The sequence below is a fragment of the Pagrus major genome, chromosome 24 (genome assembly GCF_040436345.1).
Source record: "Pagrus major chromosome 24, Pma_NU_1.0".
Taxonomy (NCBI): domain Eukaryota; kingdom Metazoa; phylum Chordata; class Actinopteri; order Spariformes; family Sparidae; genus Pagrus; species Pagrus major.
Genome location: NC_133238.1, coordinates 8,282,977 through 8,307,550, shown reverse-complemented (window position 1 = coordinate 8,307,550; position 24,574 = coordinate 8,282,977). Strand labels below are relative to the sequence as shown.

The following is a 24,574-nucleotide window of genomic DNA, read 5'->3' as shown; positions in this document are numbered from 1 at the left end:
TGCTCTGCAACAAGCGCAGAGCTTGAGGGCTCGCAAGATAGATTTTGCAAGATCACATGATCACACAAATCCATCTGCCTCCAAACCAAACATCTGTTTTACAATTTTATTTTCAGGGACATGAATTGTCATGTCTACTCAGTTGGTTATTCCTGTAACATTTGTCAGTATCTGGCTACTTAAAGTGGCCAAAACCACTTTGTTACAGGGAAGAATTTTGCTCCTGACTAAATGATACAAGCCTCAGCAAAGCTACTGATTTAACTATGACAAGAACCTGGGACAGTGCACTCCCTATCCCTATCCCTAACCCATGACTAGCAGCAGCACCAGAATTTGACCTTTTGTATCTAGTTTTCCCCTGACCCTCTGACATCCCAGCTCTGCCCTGCTGTGGGATTAAACGCCACCGACCCTGACAAGTTGGATGAGCCCTCGTCGCATATTGGTCCTTGCTTTTCATTACAGACAGATTTAGTTTGAGATTTCTGCACCATATGTACAATACAGATCAATGCCATAATGAGAGATTGAGAGTGAGAAAGCGCAAGAGGGAGAGAAGGTTGGAGGTGGGGCAGAGATCAAGACTGATCCGGATTGGTTGGAGATAAAGTCGCATCCTGGATGGTTGGGACATGATTATCATCAGGGCAGATTTAAGCAAACCTGCAGGTTTATAACCAGATAAAGAAAACATGGGTGAAGCTAAACTGGTCATGCAAAATTACCTGATAAAATAAAAGAGGAAAGTTAGTTCCAAAATCATGTAGTTTACACGATTTCAGCTGCATTTGCGAACAATTTGTGACAATGTGAAGGATAGGACGTACGAGCCAGGAACATCATATCCTCTGCTGTATAGACAGTAATGGCAAACAATGATGGAATGGATGTCAGCCAGGTAACAATAGACACCATGTACTGGAGAGGAAGAGAGGAAGCAACAGCTGCCAAGGGAGCTTTAGAAGTTGTGAACGAGGGAGGGAGGGAGAAATATAGATGGAAAGAGAATGAGTTAACCCCACTGAAAGCCTATATCACCTCTTAATTAACAGGCACTCTGCATTCTCAGTGTCCCGGTCGAGACAGACGTCTGAGGTTCAGCGAGCAGGAAGGTTTGATTTAATACAGTACATTTACATTTTAGTGGTGCTCTCATCCTAAGTGAGTTGCAATAAGGAAAAGAGAAGGACAGCGTGACATTTTTGCCAGTTTTAACCTACATTTAAGTTGCATTAAATGTTGGTGGCCGCAACAATCCTCATAAAAGTCATTCATCAGACAAATTGTCAATGTGTTTTAGCGCCAGTCCCTTAATTAGATGTCGTGCTGTAGCAAAGAAGGTGGGCCCAAGTGCAGGCGACAGATGGCAGGATGATCAGTGGATGAAGTTTTATTCACAATGAATCACAGGAACACGCAAATGCAAAGGAACATCAGGAGCAGGAAAACACAACAGCAGGTTCAGGGAAATTAAACAGATAACAAGACGAAGACTGAACAATACTGGACATAAATACAAACTAAACTGATGAGGGGGTGAGGTGCAGGTGGAGTGAGGCGGAGAAACACAGGTGAGGGTAATGAGTGGAAGAACACTAGGAACAGAGAAGGAGCTGATAGGCTGGAAAAATGCCTTGATATGAGCTCTAACCGTTGTTGTAATGCAGCCGCATACTTCACGATAGAGTTCTGTCCATGTCTGAGATTGCAGTCATGGGTGTACACTGTGATTAGGAGGGGGCTGAGTACACACCCTTGGGGGGCCTCCAGTAATGAGCGCTAAAGCGCACAGGAGGTGTGACTGCCAATTTGAACTTTCTTTGGACTGCTAATATTTTATTTTTATATGTATTTTATGTATGCATGGTTGCTGTGGCTCAGGAGGTAGAGCAGGTTGTCCACTAATTGATGGTTTTCCCAGCTCTGGCTGCATGTCGAAATGTCCTTGGGCAAGCTACTGAACCTGAAAGTTTTTCTGATGACTGTTCCATCTGAGTGTTGAGCATAGAAATATCGTTAGGATGCTGTCTTTTGCTCCTGATGAGCAGGTAGGAACCTTTCATGGCAGCCTCTGCCATCAGTATTGAACGTGCAAGTATTGTAAAGGGCTTCGACTGGTCATTAAACCAAAAAAGTGCTTTGTCAATGCAAGTACAAGTCCGTACACATGGATATATATAATGTCCATTCGTGGATGAAATCAGAATGAGATGCTGCAGAAATTATGTAATTATCTTTAAACTGCAACACTCAACTGGAAACTTCTTGCTTCATTGCTCAGGCCGTGCAATGTCACGCAACATATGTCACCCTATCCACTGAAAAGCCAAGAGCATCAGCTGTAGCTGGCTCGATAATTAAGCTAACGTTAAACACACAGTCTGTGGCTGACTCTTTAATGTTTCCAGCAACTCATTTTAAATAAATAGCCTGTAAAAGGTGAAATTGCTCTTGATGGCCACATACATGCTATAGTGCTAGTAACCCCTGAGGGTAAAGCTGAATGTCTAAGTAAGACAGCGTTAGTTAGCAAGACATGAAAGCATTTTGTGCTTACGTATAAGTAGACAAATGCACCATTAAATCCATCCCTAACTGTGGAGTGTGATATATTTGTATTCAAATGGACCACATTAATTGTAGCTGTGAAAAACATAATTTCCAAAGCGTTCAGGGGAAGTAGCAACAACAGCAGCGGTAAAGCAGAGAACAGGCGTTTCGAGCACATGAAGAAGTAGACAAACGTGGAAAAAATAGATGTGCAAGCCCTTAAAACTGAAGAGCTGTGACTTGATTAAGTGATCAGTACACTTTTATTTGGAATAGTCTGCAGACTTTTATGTGGGTGGAAGAGGCAAGTAGGTTCAGGATTGCAAGTCCGAGGCCTTTTATGAATGCAGGACCTGTGCTCTCTTTTTATAAGTGGCTCTTAAGCATGGAGTGGTGTGCTAATGACCAAACCTAAGCCAAGGCTCTGATTTATGAACCTCTGATCAGATAACTCAGATCCTTCATTCGAAGTTTAATGTTAACTCTCCGAGCTAAAACTTACTTCTACTGTAGGGATGAATGCATTGATTGGATTTTAAATGTGCACTGTCATATTTTTTAAGAGACCTTCCTTTGATAAGTTTGACAGGTTTGACCCCTGTAACAGTCATTGTGCCCATTACCTACTGCGTGTCAGCCTGAAGTAAAACTATTTGCTGACTCACTTTACGATCTTCTCTCAGTCACCGTGCTCCTCCTCTCCTGTGTTTTCCAGCCAAGTGTCCCAGAGCAGCTCCCTGGAGGAGGTTCACCTGGATGCGGTCCCTCCCGCCCCTCGCTTGGTGGAGATGAGACGGGACCCGGTCCTGGGTTTCGGCTTCGTGGCGGGCAGCGAGAAACCGGTGGTGGTCCGCTCTGTCACACCAGGTAGGTGTTCTGCTCTGCTTATTGAATGTGAACTGTTGTGTCTTTTTTACTCTTTACTACAGTCTTGAGCCCATTTGGACTCAGTCTTGACTTGATCTCAAAACTGCTCTGACTTTGACTTGTCCTTCACTTTGACGTGGTCCTGAATGCAGCCCAGACTTCAGCTGCATTTGTATTCCCAAAGCATAACACCTGCATCAAATGACAATGGACTTTTTAAAGGGATTGCTTCCAGATGCTAAAGCCCATTCATTCATATTAATGTCAAATGATTGACGTCAGAAGGGTAGTATGAAAAAGCCTGTACTACAAACACTGGCTCAATGATATAATACTACTCAAGAAAAACTGGCAGAAAAAGATACCTGGAACAAAGACAGAAAACAAGGCCTGATATCTTAATAAGCCCGACAGTCTGAGAGTTTGCACGTTAAAAGACTGCCTTGAGCAATTTCATTAGGTTCTTACTGTTTGAAGAGTCAATGCAAACAGTTGCTGTAATGAGTGTTTAGAAGGAGACCGTGCAGATGAAAGTCTTCTCCAGCCTATGATTGAACAATTAAGTAGTATTGATCCAATACAAGAAAGAGAATGAACACAAATGAGTTTATTTTCTTCCTGTAAGTATTGTTTATTTTAGTTGATTGGATGATTGCCAAATGACTGCCAAACCACTGCTCACAGACCCCTATCACCTGCCAGCTCCGGTGTCTGCACAGACACACACAGTGATTAGCAATCACAATAATCAATGAGTGCTGAATTCCAAGCAGACAATTGAGCTAATGCATATTCTATTTCAAGTTGCTGGCAGAGGAAAGGAATATACAGTATGTGCTTGAGGACGCTGCAGTTTATTAACGCTCACACCTATAAGATGTGTCAGCAGACAGACCCAAGCAAGGTCGATGTTTTTGCAGATGACCTGACACATGTTAGCATCTGTTCTGGCCCTGATTCATTCATAGATAATCTCTTGTTTGTGTGTAGGTGGTCCATCAGAGGGGAAGCTGTTGCCAGGCGATGAGATCATCATGATCAACGATGAACCCGTCAGCTCGGCCCCGAGGGAACGAGTCATCGACCTCGTCAGGTGGGCTCAGGAACCTTGTCGATCATCCAAACCTTGTACTGGAGCTTACTGATAACCTGGAAATTAAAGGGCCAGGTCACTCCTATTACAAAATTATATGATGCTGTACTAGTTCTAATGCTATCCAGCCATGCACATACAGTTGTTTGGGTTTTATTTGTCTCAATTTTGAGATATCCCCCTCTGAGATTTCTGCCTCCTCCCTAGGACAATGGTGGACTTAATTTTTGGTGCTCACAGCATGAAAAGAAAAAATGGCATACAAAATTTAACAGCAACATCCATTCCAAGAAATAATGCCTCTGGATAGTCTACAGACCTTATTGTGAACTTTTTTCACTGGTGACATGGTTTTTGCAGGGATAAAACGTCAAATTACCACTTTAGAGACATTAGAAAGGCATCTACTCCATGGTGAGTGAGAATGATTAAACTCTTTAAACGTGTCATAGGCAATAAAATCACTTGCTTGAGCCCGAGGCGTGTTCAGATTTGAAACATAATGTGGGCTTTATGTGATTTATTTAGGGCACATCTGGATGACATTTGTCATTTAAAAAAATGTAAATGAAATGTCAGGTTTAATCCTGATCAAACATTAAAAACAGGGCCAGACAAGATCACGGTGAAACAAATTCATTATCATTCATTTGTTCTTTTTAAAATCTCATGTTTAATTTTACAGAACAATGTGAAACTCTAATGAACTGCTTGCTAAGTGTCAGTCATGCTTTACACCCCGACGCCTAGTTGAAAATATAACTTTTTGCTTATTCGATGCACACGATCGCACTCGGAAATCATGTTTCACTTCACCAGAGATACTGTCACATGTTTTTTTAAATGGGAAACTAATGGGTGTCCTGTATGTGTGTGTACGTGTGTGTGTTTCTTTTAACTGCGTCTTCTAAGCGGTGATTGCCAGAGGCATCTCATTCCATTTCAGCCAAGCTAATCAAGTTTCTAGTTGCTTATCTGCCGCTGTTGTTCGCTGTGATTGTTGTTTTCTGATGATTTTGTTGACTCTGTGATTCGCTCTCTTCTCGCTTCAGGAGCTGCAAAGAATCCATCATGTTGACTGTTGTCCAACCGTATCCTGTGAGTAGATCAGCTCTTATCCAGTGGTCTTTTTTTTAGTTCTCGGACCACAGCGCAACTATTGTATGTATCAGATATATTGAACAAGAATGGATTATTGCTGCCTTTATATCATCAGGAACAAGAACGTGATGATGATGACTTAGTGTCTGTTCCTCTGAATCTTCATAACCTTTCTCTTGGGGGTAATTTCAACTCTGTAAAGGACATTGTCTGCCCTTGACATTATGTTTGGAGAGGATAGATTTGTGGCTTGTAACTCCAGTGTTCTCTCAGTAAACACAGGCTTGGGCTCAGCTCCAGGCCTGTTAAGCTCTGTCCTGTATTTAAAGGATAAAAACTGCCGATATTCCATATTTGTCTTATTTTAAAAAAGCCAGTGAAATCCAGCAATGGCACATATTGTCGATTCGCCTGTGCCATTGTTGTCCCAAAACTTTTATCACACATCAGTGAGCCACAGCATCGCACTAGGTAACATGTTCCTTCATTACCGTGAACACCGGAGCTTTTGATCATATCACATGGTCTTCATCAGCACATGGGGTTTGCCAAGTTATCCGCAATTATTAGTCATTGTTTTGTTAAGTGTTGTTTTCAAGGTCAAGAATAAGTGCGCAGCAAACACTTCACTTTTGAACACTTTGAAATCCAACTGATGATGAAGATCATGTGATATGAGCAAAAGCTCTAGGACGGGTTTGACCTAACCCTTGAGGTGAGCGTTTCCTGTCAGCTGCTGTCTCCAAGGTCAAGAATGAAACTCTAAACAGTTGTTTATGTCGATTCAATCCCACTCTCACCGTCCTGCTGCTGTAAAAACTCATTAGAGAAGCAAGTGGTCGTTAATCCACTGCTAAAAATAGTCCCCAACAAATGCACGCTTTACTCCTGTTTGAGCAACGTCTGCTGTAAAGTACTTTGCCGAGAAACTATGGAAAACTAGGAAATTATTGTGGACCATTACGGATCCGTTTTTTGTTTTGTTTGTTTTTTTTAAATTAAACTACATATTCTCCAAATTATTCAGTCACGAAAATAAGTAGAGTTTGTTCATTTAGTTTATTTAAGCATGAAAATCAATCAATGAAGATTTTTCTTTTCTGATTAAAATGTCCTCCCAAAAACTACATAATGCACCTTTAAGTCCAATTTTAAGGTACTTATATTATTCTTGAGTATTCCAATTTACATTATTTTATAATTCCACTCCACAACATTTTGGAGGCCAATATTGTACTTTTACTCCACCACATTTATTTGATAGCTTTTTAGATTATTAATACAAATACAATCAACTCATAAATCATATTATTTATAACTATATCTTATATTTATTAAGTTAACCTTTACCAGCTCCAACATTAAAGTGATGTACACATTTGTGCGCCACTGATTATAGTCCAGTAATATAATATTTATTTTCTATCACTCTGAAATGGGCCATTCTACATAATGAGTGCTGTAACTTTTAATACTTTATGTGTAATTCTTTTGTACTTTAAGTAAGATGGTGAATTCGGAACTTTTACTCGCACTTGCTACACTACAGTATTGCTATTTTTACTACAACAAGAAAAATATAGGAAAACACTTTTAATTTGAAGGGGATTAATTGATGATGTGCTCCTGCTCCATTCACTTTTTTGACCTTTGAATGCGCTGCACCACAGTTGTGTTTGAGGAAACCCAAATTTAAATAATAAATTAATACATTGCTTACGTATAGTTTGCACTTTTCCAATTTTTTAGGAAATCAGATGTTTTTCTGTTAATGTTTTATTGATTTACAAATGTAGCATGTTGAGCTAACGTGCTGGATATGTTTTTTTTTTCCTTTCCTCTGTTTGTACATGTGCATCTCTTTATCTCTCTTTCTCTCATCTGTCTTCCTCCTCTCTCCCTCCCTCTCTGTCTCTCTCTGTCTCTCTCTGTCTCTCTCTCGTTGGACGCTTGCCTCTTAGTCCCCTAAATCAGCGTTCATCAGTGCAGCCAAAAAAGCCATGCTCAAGTCCAATCCGGTCAAAGTGCGCTTTGCAGAGGAGGTCATCATAAACGGCCAGGTTCCAGTAAGTTCTACCACGCACACACACACACACATACAAACACACACACACACCATTATGTATGACCTATATAAGCAGTGCCAGATGGTTGCCACTTACATCATTAAGACAGATAGTTCAGTGAATGCCAGACAGATAAGACACTTTATGAATTCCTTTGCGCATATCAAACCTCATCTGTTCACCACAAATGCACAGACTGAAAACACTGATCCCACGGCTTCCTTTTGCAGAACCCGGTGAAGGACAACGCTCTTCTGTTCATGCCAAATGTCCTGAAGGTCTACCTGGAGAACGGGCAGACAAAGTCTTTTCGCTTCGACAGCAGTACCTCTATCAAGGTTTGTGTCTGTTGTATGTGTGTGTTCTTCCCCCGGAGGCACGCTCAACAAAATTAGCAGTCTCCGCAGCATCTATAATTACGAAAGCAGAAATTCATTTGGAGTGCAAATTAGCGTGTCTCGGCGCGCACACACAGACCATGAAATTCATTTTTGAGTTCCATTTGTTTGAGCACCTCATTTATTCAGGCAACGTGGCGAAGTTTCCACTTTTTGACTTGTAGATTCTTATTCAATTCACTGTGTCTCGTCTCCTCAGCTTCAGCATCAATATTCTGTTATCTTAACAAGACTTCTCCTCTAATATTGATCAATAAAATCTATTTTTATTAAAAGTTAATTCCGGTATTTTTAAACATGGGTCCTAGATTTACATATTATACAAAAAATGATAGAATTGGTCCAGTTAATTACCTCAGCTGGCAGCTGCGGGCTGGGCCGCGACGGCCAGAATGTAATTGTGGGCTAAATCCTGGTTCGGGCTTTATTTTTCTGCCAAATAAAGAGATTGTGTTACCCTGTCACGCAATTGTTACCACGGTAACAGCTCGCCTGCTTGCCCTGATTACAGACATGTGCCTTTTCACAGTCTAGATGACCACACAGACAAAACCCAGCAAGCAAAAGACTTCATTTAGACGTCTCGGCTAGATAGAGCCCTAATTTAGTCGACTATCTGTTACCCACTTTTTTTCATTTGTATGTTGAAAAAGAGACGATGCTGATTAGTTTTGATTATTTCTCCAAAGTCACTGGTAGGGGAAATTTGGTCTACATGAAGACGTGATTTCAACTATCATCGTGAAGCTCACATCATTCAAATTAGACAGAAACAAAACCACTGTTCGTCTTCTCAACTGCAGTTGCTTCATTTCATGTTACAAAACTGAAGTAAAAGTACATGTGTTTCATGTTCCTCCAAAGGCAGTATACTACGATACATGCACACATAGAAAGCATGTGCTGTAACTATAAAGCGACTATTCATGTGGCATATTTATTTCAGGACGTGCTCCTGACCCTGCAAGAGAAGCTGTCAATCAAATGCATCGAGCACTTCTCCCTCATACTGGAGCAGAGGACGGAAGGCTCTGGAAGCAAACTGCTTCTCCTGCACGAACAGGAGATGCTTTCTCAGGTAGGAGATGTTTCCTCCTTCTTCTGCTTTCTTTGTCTCCTTTTTCTGTCCGACACAAAAACACACACACACACACACACACACACACACACACACACACACACACACACACACACACACACACACACACACACATTCCTGCTCTGTATTCAAGAAGCATTTGGACCCCAGTGTCATTTATCAGCACTGGCACAGCAGGGGCGACAGCTCACATTACACCTACCCTCTCACGCACACTTGCAGATACCCCACAAATGCCCGAACACCACACACACACGCACGCACACACACACACACACACACACACACACACACACCGGCACACAGACTCGCCCACAGTGCCCGCTACATTCTAATGAGGTTGCAGGATCACAAGAGGACAATTTTAATATTCATACCACACGGTTCAGATGTGAAGCTCTGCACATGGCGCACTCAGTGGCAGATGAATGTTTAAGAGTCACTCTTCCCCGTCACGCTTGATAAAACACACAATATACTGTAATACACCTGAGTGTCAATCCTGGTGACAGGTGTAGAGGAGAAAAACTGGTCGTCCCTGAATTAGAAAATAGACTCTCTCTCTCTCTCTTGCCCTCTGAACGCTCCCACATTAAATAATTTATCAAATATAATCAATATTTAAGAGATGATGCTGGTCTTGTGGTTTTGTCTTGAATAAGAAATGGAGTCAAATGCACAGACAGCCACTGAGCAAGCACGTTCGCTTTTTTTCTGGGTTACTGCTGCTGAATTGCAAAATCATGTCTTTAGGTTGTAGAGTGGTTTGAATAACATATAATACCACTGCTATTGATTTATTCTATATTTGAGTTTTTTGTTTATGCTAGTTTAGACTTTTCAGACATCTCAAAGGCAAGTATTGTACTTTTTACTCCACTGTATTTATTTGACAGTTAGTTTGCAGATTATATAGAATATGATATATAATAATGTGCCGACAGTGTTGTATAAAGTACCAAAAGTTTATACTTATTTTGTTAAAATATTACTTTGATCAAAGTGAAAGCCACCCATGAAAACAGTAATTGAGTAAAAGTCTTACAGTATCTGATATTAACTGTACTTACGTATCAAAAGTACAAGTAAAAGTAAATGTTGTGTTTTTTTTGTTTTGTTTATTTATCAGATTGCTGATCAAATAAATTAATTATAAATCATCACTTTGGCTCTGATGCAGCCTGTAATCTGCAAAGTAACTAGTAACTAAAGTTAGCAAATAAACATATTGGAGTAAAGTACAATATTTGCCTCTAAAATGTAGTGGAGTGGAAGTATAAAGTAGCAGAAAATGCAGATACTCAAGTACAGTACAAGTACCTCAAAATTGTACTTAAGCACACTACTTTAGTAAATGCACTTAGTTACATTGCATCACTGGCTGCTGATGATGTTAAATCAGGTGCATCAGCAGACTCGTCTGGTTCCCAGGCGACCCCAAAGGTTTCGCAATGACTTTTAGCCACGAGATCCTACGCAAATTATTTTTACTTCTCTTTAATAACTCCTCCTTTCTTGTGAAATACTGGATTGTTTTAGCATTTCAGACACCTGAAAAGATTTTAAGCAAACAATTTGAAGTGGGGAAATCACTTACAACTAACAGACATGTTAAACCTGTGAGACATACAATACAATAAGAAAATAAGCCATCCTGCTAGTATATTTTACTGGACTTTTTTTTTCATCTCATTATTGGTAGATCTTCATCAGCCTTGTATTATAGTTCAATATAGTTTGGAGAAAGGTGAAAAAGAATGGTTAAAATTGTTGCAATTATGGCCTGTAGTAATTTTAGTCCATAGTATGGGTCAAGCTGAAAGGACACTACATCGTACACTTCCCATAATGCAACACAGGCTTTCTTTTACAACCACTACCACTACAAGATAGCATTACTAATTCACTGCTAGTGTAACTTGTATTACCACAACAATTACTACTATTAACACTCTTCTTGACACTCGACTATTTCTTTCTCTACCTCTTCTTCTCTTCTCTCTTCTTCTTTTCTTTTCCTCCTTCCTCTCCTCCTGTCTGTGTGCCCAGGTGACCCAGAGGCCCGGCTCTGACAAGATGAAGTGTTTCTTCAGAGTCAGCTTCGTGCCCAGGGACCCCGTGGAGCTGCTCCGGAGAGACGCTGTGGCATTTGAATACCTCTACGTACAGGTGGGCAAAGTCACCAGGAAGGTTCTTAAACTGACTCTGATTATAACATGAACTAAAGCCTTGCTGACTTCTTGATCAGTAGGTGACAAATGAAAAACCAGATGTCAACTTTTAGGGGGGTTACGATCTACCAGACGGTTTGGAAGTGATTTTTAGTTGATAAAAAAGTTAATCAGATAAAACAGAATGGATCTTGTTTAAACAAAAAGCTCATTTGCAAATAAAGTCTTCATCTACAGACGCTCTTCTATAAACTACTTCTCTCTTCCCCAAAGGATTCTTTTGATAATTAGTCAAGTCAAACAGCCTGGGAGGAGAAAAGCTCATCTTTTTTTCCTGTCAGATTTCACCTTTTTGTGCTTCCCAGTCCTTCATCCAGGACTGGAAACTGTGTCCCTTTGAAGGACTCTCCAGCCACAAAGGCTGAGAACTTCATTCAGCTGAGGGAGGACGCACTCCTGCTGCTCGAGCTGCTCAGTGGACAGATGAAATGCTCTTCACAAGCCCTAAAACAGACGTCAGGATTCTCATGAAACTTTACTTTCCCGCTTTCCCGTAGAGTTGTAACGACGTGTGCTTGGAGCGGTTCGGACCGGAGCTGAAGTACGACGCCGCGCTCCGACTGGCCGCGCTGCAGATGTACATCCTCACCATGACAACCAGGCAGAGCCAGAAGGTCTCGCTCAAGTACATCCAGTAAGTGCGGCTGTGGGTGTATGTGTGTGTGTGCGTTTTTGCCACCGCAAACATGATCTGTAATGTTAAACTGTTGTACAGCCTGGAGCTGAGCCATCAATAATAAATGACATTCCTCTTCTCTGAAAGATTGTACTTTCTTACTTCAGTACATTTATCTGACAGATGAAGTTACTGAACAAATTAATAGTTTTGCATAAAATATAATAACTAATAACTAAATATGTTAACTATTTTGCTAACTATAATTGAATTAATTAACTGAATTACATAAACAACAAATTTAATGCAAAACAATATTTTGTTCACGGGTATCATGATCATATCATATCATAGCATCATCATGGCTTTCCAAATTACAGATTGGCCTGCAACAATTAGTTGATTAATCAATCATCGTCATCTATTTTGATAATTCATTGTTTCAGACATTTTTTAAGCATCACAGAGCAAAACTTTTGCACACCTGTGGATCGACAGGTGGGAGGAGAAGACCAAGGGTCGACAAAAGCAGAAAAGACAAAAACCTGATGAAGGTCTTCGTAACGAAAGATGATTATTACATTTTTCCTGATTGCAAGTGGAACAAACATTTGCTGGTTCCAGCATCTTAAATGTGAGCTTCTGTAAGCTTCTGTCATTTATGACATAATCATTAATTGCCCAAATTACAGCAAGGTTTATAGACTAGTGCTTTCGTTGGTACAGCAACCTAGTCATTTCAGCAGTTGTTAGAAAAATACTCTTCCACTTTCCACAGAGAAAACTCTCCTCCTTAAAGTCACTTCAGTGAGTGTCTGAGAGTGAACGTCATCCAATTTCCAGCTCTTAACTGCAGATATTTAACCCAAGTCTGGAGGAAATACTTTTTTTCAAGGGCGACTTTATGCTGAACTCAATCTCCCCTCAACAGAAAGGAGTGGGGTCTGCCGCTGTTCCTGCCTCCCGCCGTGCTGTCCAGCATGAAGGAGAAAAACATCAAGAAGGCTCTGACGCACATCCTCAAAACCAACCAGAACCTTGTGCCTCCGGGGAAAAAAGTAAGCAGTTCTCTTTGTGTTTCTTCGCCCTTGTTAATAAACTTCTGACGCACACACACACACACAAATGTGCACAAACACACCATCTCTTTGTTTTCTGATGCAATATCTAAAAATAGCATCGCCGCCATGCGCGACCTTGTAAAGGTTCTCACCCTTGTCAACCTAAGACCCTTTGTCGAGCTAGACCTTGAATGCTAATGTGAATAATAAGCAAAGTGCATGTCAAACTGTGTGCATAATAAGATATTCATATTCACACACACACAGTCTGGGGCCTCCGATCCAACTCCAGCAGAACTTTGTGAAACTCCTTTCATTATACAGACAGCTGCTGATCTCTTCATTCTGCGACACCCAAATTTACTTTGACACGTACAAATCAGCAGCACGCCGAAACAAAATTAACCCGGGCAACGGTTTCAACGTGATTGAGTGATCTACTATCAGCTGTCACGCAAATGAGGTTAGCAGGTGGATCTCAGTTAGACAATCAGAATAGAGGGATGATATTTTTGTCTCAGAGAAGACAGAAACTCTTTCCAAACTGAATTATAATGACCTGCGGGTGAGGCAAGAGACTGTACGTTGAAAAGTAAACAGCATATCCTTGTGGGATCCTGCTGTAGTTGTGCTTTAGTTATGAATAAATCACGGGTTGTTATTTTCTTTATTCTCGAACAGCACGAGACGTGGCTGCTCTGTTGCAAAAACAAGTGTTAGAGCCACAGAAAAGACCAAAACCAACAGTGTGAGTGAGGCACTGAAGCTGTGTACTGAGCTCAACTGTTGTCCAAACAACGGCTAAGACAGGGACCACACAGTCCACTGAAATCCTTTGAGGGGAAGAAATCAAGGCCTTGAAATACAGTCATTAATAGACGCGTCTGTAGGGGATTTTTTTTAGGGGAATAAGGGTATGCTATGCTAGGAAATGTTCCGTCAGATATTTCTTATCAACTCAGCTGTTGAATGATGCCTGGCCCCTATTCAGTGGTCTCTTGTGTTTCCATCATTCACATCCTCACCTGCTTACACTGGTCCAAAATCCTATTTCAGGGGTGATGATGAAGGTTCTTAGTCATCCAGGTCATGGTAATTCTAAGTGCTGTATCAGAGGCAACTGGACTTGTTTCAGTTTCTTGAAGACGTTCTGGAGAGGTGATGAGAGGTGAAACGTCTTCAAGAAACTGAAACAAGTCCAGTCCAGATACAGCCAAAAACCAAACATCTATGGTATTGTATTTTTGAGATAAAAAATGGTTCTTGGATCCCAAATTCCCTGCGCAAAGTGTCCACCATTCTCAGATTATGAAAGATAATTAATAATTATTGATCCTACATATTTGAGGAACGTTTTACTGAGCAAAATAATGAGAATTTATATCATTCATTGCTAAAAAAAATAGTCTTTTCCTTTTTAATTATTTAATTATGTTGTCGCTGTCTTGTCTTGTCAGAAGAGAAACAACTAAATGTTTGTCTATGAAGTCATTGCCTTGGTTTTCTGTAATTTCACTTTTAAGTCCCCTTAACGCATGTTTCTGTTATGCCTTGCCTGAATTGCATTTAATTATTTCCCCTATGTTAATATTAGTATTAGATACTTTTGCATGATCACCAAGAGAGTTTTTTATTGGTTTTTATCACACAGACTATTAAATCCTATTGTGTTCACACATTCAAGTCTCTCTTTCTTTTTAATTGTTGTCAGTAAGCCTCTATGAAACATGCTAGTTCTCATTATAAAAATTGTCAGTGTTGTGACAGTAATGAATCTTGATCCATGTCTCAAACCATGCCGTGTTGGGTCCTTGAATTTGAGAGAACTGGGCCTGGAATGTCTTTAAAAAATCTTTGAATTTGATGTTTAAGTATGTGTGTGAACCCTGCAGAGAAAACGTTGCATTGGGTGACATGTTCCTACATTGCGATGAACATGAGCCCTGTTTATTCTGAGACGATTCCACATACAAAGTCCTGCTGCCATAAATACTCACCAAATATGTATTAATCCTTCAATATTATTCATCCTTACTTCCATGAACCACAGATCCCAGCTGTTTTAGGAAATTGCTTAGCCTAAAAATATTACACTATATAGTTTTGACCCATTTTTCAAGATAGACATGTTTATTCGGAAAGAATCGGGTGTGACAGGGCAGGAAAGTAGGAAAGCACTTAGAGAAAAACCTAACCCATTGATGGTTTTGCTCTTTTTGTGGAATTTGTTATAATAAAATGTAGAATAACAAGTTTTATTCCACGTCTAGCCATTTTTCATCCAGGGCAACAACATTTCATATCATTAGAAGCTCTCTGCTGTCTGTATTTTTACTATAAAAATGAAATACCATGTATATTCAGGGTGTAATCTGCAGTTTTCCATGTTAATAAATCTACAGAGTAATAAGGTCAACATGTTTGTGCACCAACATCCATCAGAGTTTGCACAATACATACGAATCAAATCGGCCGTTGTGGTAGCGCTGCTCTTCAGTTGAAGCCAGTAGATGTTTGGATGTCAAACCAATGTTACGGACACGTTAAAGTATGTTTATAGTTGTTTGCCTTTAAGTGACGGTAAATAAAATCATGCGTAGTCTCTAATTTATTTCCAATGTATGCAATCAATGAGCCGTGGAGTACTCACTGTGACTGAACAACATCGCCCATCAGCCAATCAGTATTGCTTCATGCCCAACCCGCTCTACTTAATGCAGCTTCATGTTGTTGATGAAGGAATGTGGTTCATGTTTAAAACACACTTTTACTCCCTATATGTGTATATGTGCGTACAAAGTTTACAAAACGCCAGTCATACTAACGGGATATTGATTTTCTTCCCTCGGCGCCCGAGCAGTTTGATGCGCCGGCTCGTCATTTGCATTCACAGTGGTGGTGGATATCCACTCTATTCATTAGGGAGAAGTACAGCCGAGCAGCACCAATGAACTGACGTGCAATTCAAAACGTTGACGCTCCAAATTAGCTTTCTCATTACCGTCTTGAAGTTATCACTCAGCCCCTCGCACCAAAAGAGGCTGCTCGCTTGGTTCTGTGAGGAGACGGTGGTTAAGACTGAGCAGGAATTTGATGAAAACAAAATGATTTTTTAATGGAGAAGTCTGGTTTTTGAGGAGCAAGGTCAGACATTCCATTAGCTCTTTGTTTCTGAGACTGATGGGGAGGGAAATGATTACAGCATTAGACTGTGAACTGGTTTTATTCTTAAATGTAGATGCAAAATCAAAAGAATGCACGGTACTGTGGATGTACCCTAGTAAAGGAGTAGTTCATCTAAAAATGAAAAAAGCAGTCATTACCTACTCAACCCAATGCCGATGGAAAGTTGGTGAAGTTTTGTATTACAGGAAACATTTCTGGAAACGACGGAAGCAGCTGGAGACTTGTTTTAAAACGTAAAATTACAACCAGAAAACACAACAAAAGAAACTCAGGGCTTCCAGAGACTTGGATTACGTCAGATGAGCTCTATGTCTCCAGCTTCTTCAGTTGTTTAGGAGAATGCCGCAACGTGACGGTCCAGAAATGTTTTTTGGACTACAAACCTTTACCTGACTATCCATCGGCACGGGGTGAAAAGATAATGGCTGATTTATGTGTGAACTGTTCATTTAAGTGTGATGAGTATTGTAAGTGGTTATGAAGTAATCTTGAAATATGCCACATATATTAATGTGGTGACTTTTATTCAGCTGCTTTTGCATTACAAATGTATTGCCTTCCATCGGCATGTAGTGGTAAAAAAACATAAATAAACAAGAAAAAACACAATCTGCTCTGTGTAAAAGTGAAAAATGTGTTGTTGCAGTGAAAGCATCAGTACTTTGCTAAAAATTATTTCAGTACTTTCAAGTTTGAGCTTTGAAAATCCCATTGACCCTAAATAGCTTGAGAGGCACACATCCACACAAGCAAACCATAAAGAGCTCCTCGCATTTTGATCAGATTTAAATGATATGATGGGATATAATGGAAAATCAGCGGTCCAGATCAGAATGGCTCGGGAGTGCTTTACATCCTGACATTAGAAGACAAATACGTCTGTTCTGGTTGAAGTGATTTCTTTTCGGATGATGCTCACTAATGTATTTCACTTTTCTCTGTGCAGCTGACTGCTTTGCAGGCTAAGGTGCATTACCTGAGGTACCTCAGTGAACTCAGACTGTATGGAGGGAGGGAGTTCAAATCAATACTTTTGGTAAGGCCATTAGTCCTGGAGAGGATCTGTAAAAAGTTTGTGAGCAAACTTGAGTATTGTTTATAACTGCATTTCTGTCACTGTTAAAAACTTTGAGGAAAAGACTTTGCCAAGTTGTTCTTCAATTACTTTTAACGGTCATTAACTGAATACACTTCTTCTGGCAGCAAGGGGAGAAACAGACAGATGTGATGCTGTTAGTGGGCCCACGTTACGGCATCAGTCACGTCATCAACGCCCGGACCAACCTAGTGGCCCTGTTGGCTGACTTCAGCCACGTCAACCGCATCGAGATCCTCACTGAGGACGACACCAACGTCCGACTGGAGCTGCATGTGCTGGACGTCAGGGTGAGAACATTTCTGTCTGAAAACAGAAACACAAGCAAATATTATTTTATCCCGTTCGATTTAAAGCATCTGTTTTTGTTTGTTCTCTTCCCTCCTTTCCTGCTTCCTTTCCTTATTTTTCACAGCCCATCACATTGATCATGGAGTCGAGTGATGCAATGAACCTGGCCTGTTTAACAGCAGGCTACTACCGCCTCCTAGTGGACGCAAGGAGATCTATCTTCAGCATGCCCCACTGCAATAGCACTGGAGGGGATGACAACAGTGAGTCTTTATTAGCTATGTGTGTGTGTGTGTGTGTGGCCAAGATAATATGGATTGAAATAATTATAATGAAAGCACAGGTCCCTCCAGGACAAATGATGCTACTCATATATCCTCAAATGCAGTCTCACACACTAACATGCAATAAGGGAATAGTTAATTATTTTCTGATTAAAGCTGTTTGCTCTGATTCAGCTGTTTTTTAAATGCAATAATAAAATGATGTCTGAAAATCAGATGATCAGGCATGTTTTAACTTTTAATTTCAAGAGGTCATTCACAATTCAAAGTTTACAGTCAGTATTTAAAGTTTTTCAAGTGAAATAATTGGCATTTGGGTGAGAAAATGTGTGTTTTTTTACCAGTACAGTTTTTACTCGTGTCTGGAATGATGTAGAAAAAGTGGCAAGATCTTTGTCCTGGAAGGCAACACACACATCAGAGGCTGATGAAACCTCGTGCTCTGACACATTTTGAGGGAAAAGACTCATGGCTGGATTAAATGGCTTAAAGATTTATGCTACACAGTGCAGAAAAACCTCAAAAATGTTGAAGAGGAGCACTCAAAAGTCTAGTGAAGAAGGGGCAGACCCTTTAAACTTTAATCGACATAAAATATATAACACAAAAAGTAATAAGACCTTGTATTGCTGCTGTCTGCAGGTCAGGATCGTGTCTTGGAGTGGCCATACAGCACATCTTTGGGGAACAATGAGGAGCCATCACTCAGCCAGGAGGAGGTCTACAACAGGGACTCTCAGTATCCAGACAACGGGCAGAGAGAAAACAGCATCTCTCCCTACTTCCATGAACCCCAAAACCCCGACCTTGGGACTCGGAGAAGTCCGTTGCCCCCTCCTCTTCCCCCCGCTACCAGACACAAAACTCAAGACTCACCACGGAGCGCCAAAGTGTCATTTATTTTTGGGGGGGACCCGCCCTTGAACAAGGCTAAGAACTTGGGCTATGAAAGACTGTTGGAGAGCCCTGAGGTACCGGAGCACAGACCGCCCTACATGCACAACAACACAGACTTTCGGCCACAGGACAGGGTGCCATTTCAGTTCAGTGGCCTCACACATGTCTATAGTAACATTATAAGTGAGGAGGGTGGTGAAGAGCCACTGCTAAGGGATCTGTTTTATCGTGACACAACTGACGACGCAGAGGATGACGACGATGCTTCCTGTGAAGAAGACTCCACAGGGGGAACACCGGTGGGTGACGATAGAGGAGGAGGAGAAAACTGTGGTAACCAAGGAGGAGGGTTAGCCACGGCAGCCGGCAAATCTACATTTCTGACGCTCGCTGGTTCCACTGATGACATCATAGACCTGACATCACTGCCTCCTCCCGAGGGAGACGATGGCGTAGACGACGAAGAAGATGACACACTGCTAGAGACGCTCAACCTTGCAATAGCAGCTCCACCACCAGGCTTTCGGGACAGTTCGGATGAGGACGCAGCCCCTGAGGGAAGGCCACTGAGCACACGTGACAATGACGATATACCAGTATCGTTAATTGATGCCATTCCAACACATGGGGAGGGGGAAGGGAGCATGGGAGGGGAGAGGAGGCTGGAGAATGCAGTCGTGAATACTCTACAGGCACTGGAAGCTTTGTCTGTCTCTGAACAGAGGCCTCCCCCGCCACCACCCAGCAGTAACAACCCAGGTCAGTTGAATACTAATGCAAGCACAATTATGTTTGACCACCATCATTCATGTCTTTTTTTAATGTCCATTTTACTCGGTGCAACCAACCCCAAATAAATCACCTTCTCTCTACCATCCAGCTTTAATTCTCAGTGACCTCTTGTCCCCTTTAAAGTTCCCATAAAGACAAAAGCAATGTTTATGTGTTTTTACTACATATGTCTTGCTCTGTATCTCACCTATACCAGGTGGCCCAACAATGGCATTTTGTAGGTATTCTTTTCCTGGAAAATGATAAGAACAAAAATGTACATTATTCATTGTACATCCAATAAACACTCTCTGTAAGTTTTATGACACTGCCACTGCTGTATAAAAGAGAGGACACTACCAGAGCGCAGTGTTCCTGGGGAACAGAGCCTCACAGAGTACTGTACAAAAACACAACTTTATCACTGAAGGTTTATAACTTCACTTGTTTTGGTGAAACTGAATCATATTTTATGGAGGAAATATTTAGTTTCCTCCATAAAACATATATTTCCCCTGCTGTCCTCTGGCTACTCTGCCTCAGCTGGACAGATAGCTGTACTTGTTGCGAAAGTCACTCCTAACTACTGCTCGCCAGTAGCCTCTCAATGAACACCTGTGGACAAGGGACATATGCAATCTCCAAAGACGACAAAGGTTAGTTAACAGTACCAAGGTGATCTATGGAGTTTCCTGAAGGACAGATACACAAAGATACCAGAAGCAGCTAAGTTAGCAGTCTCAGCTTCAGGGGTGCCAGGAGCCAAAAGAGCCAGCCTGCAAGAAAACTACCTTGGTACTGTATTCCCTGTCGTCAAACTGGCCTCTGTCTTCTCTTTGGCTGTGTTGTATCGTCCCGATCCAGTTGTGTTCACTGGTGGGGTTTTTTTCCACTGGCACTACTGGCCACACTGAGTCAAACTGACCCACTGTTAAGTAACTGCTGGTGAATACCCAACATTTTCAGATTTTTCTGCTTAATAATTCAAGCTTTCAAATAACTAAACAACGGAGGACTTTTATTGTAATTTATTGCAAATAAAACAGGTTTGTCATCAACTTAATGGAGCTTTGTTAGTGGCTATTCTCCGATAGTAGTAAGAGCTGGGAGAAGGAGTATTTTTTGCCATTCCTTTGACCACTACTCAAGACTAGAGCGTCACATCTTTTTGTAGCCCTGTTTCAGTGGAATGCAAATCGCTGCAGCACTGGGCTGATGTGCCGAGTCAAATTAAGTCAAGCCAAGCCGGCACATGTGTATGGAAAAACCCTTTGGGAGCTCCATGGCTGTTGGCTGCCATAAACGCCAATCAATATCCACGACAAGTCCCTTCCTAGCTGCCTGTTTTTAGAGGAAATGTTGATGCCGAAGCAAGTAGCACACCACTAGCCATTTCATGAGAACTCTAAGTGAACACACTCCCAAAACACATCCACAACACCTGAACAGAATCCTGTATACATTTGTATAATGTGCCTTCTTATTAATAGCAAATATGGTCACAACTCTGTGTAATATTAAATACAGTACACATTACACAGAAGTTAACTTTTAGTTAAATTACCTATAATTAATTTTGTCTCTCTCATTTTTTAGGGGTGTACGTATCTCGAGGCTTTAGCCCAGAGTCATCCTCGGATTCTGGCAATGAGACCAACTCCTCAGAGATGACTGAAATCTCTGAATTGGCTGCTACTCACAGGCTCAGTGAGAGCCACATGCGTCTTCTAGTGGCCACAAGGGAGGGGTACCAACCTTTACTTGAGGAGAAAACAGAATTCCCTGTCTCACCCAGTACGGGAGGAACAATACAGAAGAAACCCCGTAGTCCAACACGGCACCTTCAGCCTCCAGCAGTTCCTCCAAGACGGAGCCCCCTATTGGACACCGCAACATCAGGGCCAAACAGCTTGGAGGTGAGGTCCCAGACTAACTTCTCATCCACTCTCCAGCGCCCAAGTTCCACCACACCAGGAGGCAAGCATCACAAAAAGTCTGCAGACTCCAGCGGGAAATATAACACTTTCAGCACAAGGGATTTGCATCGAGGTGAGAGTAGTGGGAGCCGAAGTCATCTTGACATGGACCAGCGCACGTCATTTTGTGAGCGAGGGGAAGGTCAAAGAAGGCAGAATGCTTTTTCGGCAGAAAATTGTGCAGCTGAGGGCCTTGCAATGAATAGCATTCCCCGTGACCATCACAGAGCTCCCCGCCCTCCTTCCTCTACCTCTGATCATATGTTAGATGTTGTCAACATGGGGGACTGTAACGCAGATAACGGCGCTGCAGCAGTCGAGCAAGATGAACATTTAGTTGTAGCATCATTGCTGTCCCCAACCAAAAAATCCAGATCAGGGGGGTCTGACCAGGGATCGGACATACAGAGTGACCATCAGCCGATTTCTAGACAGCAGAGTGTTGCACGGTTGTGTGAGTACCATCTAGCAAAAAGGATTTCAAATTTACAAGGAGAAGCCCACAGTTCACTACAGGGTTCTCTGTGCTCATCACTAGATGCTGGGGGCAGCACGAACAGTAGTGCCTGTGCCACCCCAACTGACTCACCACTTGGCCCTGGTGCAGTTGAATCAAAACACCACCATTTGCAAAGGCACCCACTTTCTAGTTCCTCCTCCTCATTACTCAGGGTGCTAAACTATGACGATAACAAACCTGGAATCCCTCGTGGCATCCCTGTCCAGGGCACTCAGGGAAAGGACCTCCACCCTCACGCAGACCCTGCCCTCCTTCGGAAAATGCTGCCCAACATTCACCCTCCTGCTGCAGGAGCTGAACCAGGGCGCCCTTCTTCAGCCACACCGTCTAAGCATAAAGAGACCACAGGTACTGGAAGCAAAAGATCCAACAATGACCTGCATGCTAAGCAACAGGCCTGTCTCAAGGGGCTGAACCAGAAGGAGGGCAGTGAGGCCTACAGACAGCTGATTAACTATCTAACAGTCAGCCAGATGCATCAGGGAGGGAAACTGCATAGTGCAGGCATGGGAGGGGCAGTTAAAAAGGACACCAGGCGCTTTATCACTAGCAACCCTCAGCTTGTCGAAATGGTTAAGAATAGGGGGAATACCATTGCTCGCTGCCCATGTATGCCTTCCTCCATATCATCCCCATTCCTCAGTCCAAATATAGTAAACCCTAATACAGCCACCATGCAGCTGGCAAATAAAAATCAACGGTCATACCATTCAGCCACACTTCCTGCCAAACTCAAGAGAAGTCCTGACATGCATGCTCAGAGAGTGAATGAAACTCTAGATTACAGGCCAGCTACTGCTGAGAGGAGGAGCTCCTTTTCTGGCCTGGAAAGTGAACTAGAGAGGAGTGGTATGGACCCAGAGCACTTCATGTCACTGTATAAGAGAGAGGGCTGTATCAGCCGTGATGGGGGATTTATTCCAGGTGGAAACCGTGACGGTGGGGGTACCGCTAATCGCCCCCCACCTCGGTCAAGAAGCCAACCTAGCAGCACCACAGAGGACTGGTTCAGATCAGACCCGAGAGCAAAGCATGCCGTTCGTCCGTCTTCTCGTCCTAATGATTCTCTTTGTTTCTCTGCTGCCCCCAGTGTAAGTGGTCAACGAGCAGACCTCAACACCGTCTCACTAGGAAGGGGAGACCATCCTTCAGCTTTTATCAGACAGACATCTACTGCTAATAGGGCTTGCATTACATCTCCAACTCCCAACCCACAATCTCAACCTCCTCCACCACCTCCCCCACCACCTCCTCCATTGCCTCTTTCCATGCAAGCCAACGTTAGCTCCAGCAACTCAGGATGCACACAGAATTCCATCCATTCCATCCAGTCACGGCAGAATCAGAACCACATTCATGCTGTTACCCCGACCCTGCTACAGACAGATCCCTTCAGCAATAATCTGCAACGAGGCCGTGAGCTCAAACGCAGCTCCAGCAATGTGACTGCCAATTCTGGTAGTGTGGAAGTTCTGTTTGATAAGCCCACCCGAAGCCGGAGCCAGCAGCCCTTGTCGCCATCTGTGCCCCAGCAAGGTGAGACCAAAGTCCAGCGGAGGCCAACAAGGAAGCGGCTCTCCAAGAGCTATTCCCAGGGCTCTGTATCTTCCCATACCACGTGCTGGTCTACAGGCAATAGGGTAGACAGTAGAAGGGCGTCTGTGGCATTTCCATTACAAAAAGATGCTAAACACATGAAGGGCTCTCAGAAACTGGACAACAGCCCCTGGAGATGCAATGGACCTTTTAGCTACTGTTTCTTTAAACGTAAGAGTGAGGGTGAAGATGATGAGATTGAGTGGGAGAGGCCCAGACGAAGCCGTGGCGATATTGATCATGATGATCCAGCTGCAGCCATATTGCCCTGTGGCTCAGCAGTGGATGCAGCTGGGGAGCAGCTGTACGGGGAGGTCCTCAATAACATGAGCTTCAGTGACCGTCTTGCACGAATCAACGCACTGAAGGACCGCATGTATGGCTTCCCATCTGGCTTCACTGATGTACGCCGTGATGCCAGTGAGCTCATCGCACTGGTGAGATCCAGCATAGGTCGCTGCGACCGTGGACCCCAGATGCCTCTCCAGGATGTGTCCCAGTACAAACAGCTACTCTCTGTTGAGTCAAAAGAATTAGGCCGGGCATGCCGGCGGATGGCACAGGCCCACAGCAGTCCTGAGGAGATGTTGCTAGCTGTAACCTGTAGCTTCCAGGTGCTATGCTGTCTCTGTGAAGCGTGTATGTGTCTGGTTAGGGGTCTCGGGGCCTCGGCCTCACATCAACAGAGAGAGGTTGTGGCAAAGGTTGATGAGGTTGTTATGAACTATATCTGTTTGCTCAAAGCAGCAGAGGCTGCCACCATTGGAGCACCAGGGGAGCACAGCATGAAAGCCCTGGTCCGCCACTCGAGTACCATGTCGGCCATTGCTAACGCACTCACCCGCTCCCTTAAAACGCTGCTTAGCAAGTAG

At 42.6% G+C, this 24,574-nt stretch overlaps 1 protein-coding gene across 1 annotated transcript in view; it reads left to right on the top strand.

Moving 5' to 3' along the window:
• Positions 1-24,574, top strand: part of LOC140992444 (FERM and PDZ domain-containing protein 4-like) — a 28,106-nt gene extending 3,532 nt beyond the window's left edge. The window contains exons 3-16 of the mRNA XM_073462742.1: positions 3,269-3,420; positions 4,411-4,513; positions 5,566-5,611; positions 7,576-7,680; positions 7,911-8,018; positions 9,025-9,156; positions 11,227-11,346; positions 11,906-12,042; positions 12,956-13,082; positions 17,218-17,307; positions 17,475-17,657; positions 17,783-17,921; positions 18,585-19,598; positions 21,207-24,574. Of these exons, the coding sequence (XP_073318843.1) occupies positions 3,269-3,420; positions 4,411-4,513; positions 5,566-5,611; positions 7,576-7,680; positions 7,911-8,018; positions 9,025-9,156; positions 11,227-11,346; positions 11,906-12,042; positions 12,956-13,082; positions 17,218-17,307; positions 17,475-17,657; positions 17,783-17,921; positions 18,585-19,598; positions 21,207-24,574 (5,824 nt within the window). The remainder of the gene's footprint in view (positions 1-3,268; positions 3,421-4,410; positions 4,514-5,565; positions 5,612-7,575; positions 7,681-7,910; positions 8,019-9,024; positions 9,157-11,226; positions 11,347-11,905; positions 12,043-12,955; positions 13,083-17,217; positions 17,308-17,474; positions 17,658-17,782; positions 17,922-18,584; positions 19,599-21,206) is intronic.